The sequence below is a fragment of the Penaeus monodon genome, chromosome 29 (genome assembly GCF_015228065.2).
Source record: "Penaeus monodon isolate SGIC_2016 chromosome 29, NSTDA_Pmon_1, whole genome shotgun sequence".
Taxonomy (NCBI): Eukaryota; Metazoa; Arthropoda; class Malacostraca; order Decapoda; family Penaeidae; genus Penaeus; species Penaeus monodon.
Genome location: NC_051414.1, coordinates 37,582,628 through 37,583,178, shown reverse-complemented (window position 1 = coordinate 37,583,178; position 551 = coordinate 37,582,628). Strand labels below are relative to the sequence as shown.

The following is a 551-nucleotide window of genomic DNA, read 5'->3' as shown; positions in this document are numbered from 1 at the left end:
CAAACGCACATGTTTATGCAAGCGCGTTTGTGTTTACGTAGTTAACAGCATTATATCTTAAGGTTTTTATAAGGTTTGCTATAAGTTGTATAAGTATAATCATTCACTAGCATCTCAAGTACTTCAGGGATTAAATAAAACTGGAATTCAGTACAAGTAGTTTTATTGAAAGCATTACCCTACACTGTGAACAATATAATGTTTTTTGCACGATCATACAACATTTGGAATAAAAGTATCGATATTTATTTCTTATAGAATTCTTATAAAAAAATGTTTCATTTCATATAGTACTTTGAAATGGAAACGTAAATATACTTTTTATATGAGCACAAACACAATATGTTATCACAACGGAAAACAATTGTTGTAAAGTCAAAATTAACATCGGGAGATGAAAGCATATTCCACTGATGGAAAGGAACTCGAGTCGCATGTAATGATAGCAGGAGGAGATATACTTCCCAGGATCAGAATGAAAAAGATGCTCTACTGTGGCTCCCTCTCAGTATCAAGCAACTGCAGCTCTGGGTGTTCACAGGGGCCTTCCT

General features: G+C 33.9%; 2 protein-coding genes across 2 annotated transcripts in view; one reads left to right on the top strand and one right to left on the bottom strand.

Annotated features, from left to right (window-relative positions):
• LOC119592234 overlaps positions 1 to 551 on the bottom strand; it is a 22,842-nt gene that overhangs the window by 13,601 nt on the left and 8,690 nt on the right. The window lies entirely within an intron of this gene.
• The window catches only part of LOC119591864 (protein glass-like), a 2,975-nt gene continuing 2,818 nt past the window's right edge, over positions 395 to 551 (top strand). The window contains exon 1 of the mRNA XM_037940604.1: positions 395 to 531. Coding sequence (XP_037796532.1) covers positions 395 to 531 — 137 coding nt within the window. The remainder of the gene's footprint in view (positions 532 to 551) is intronic.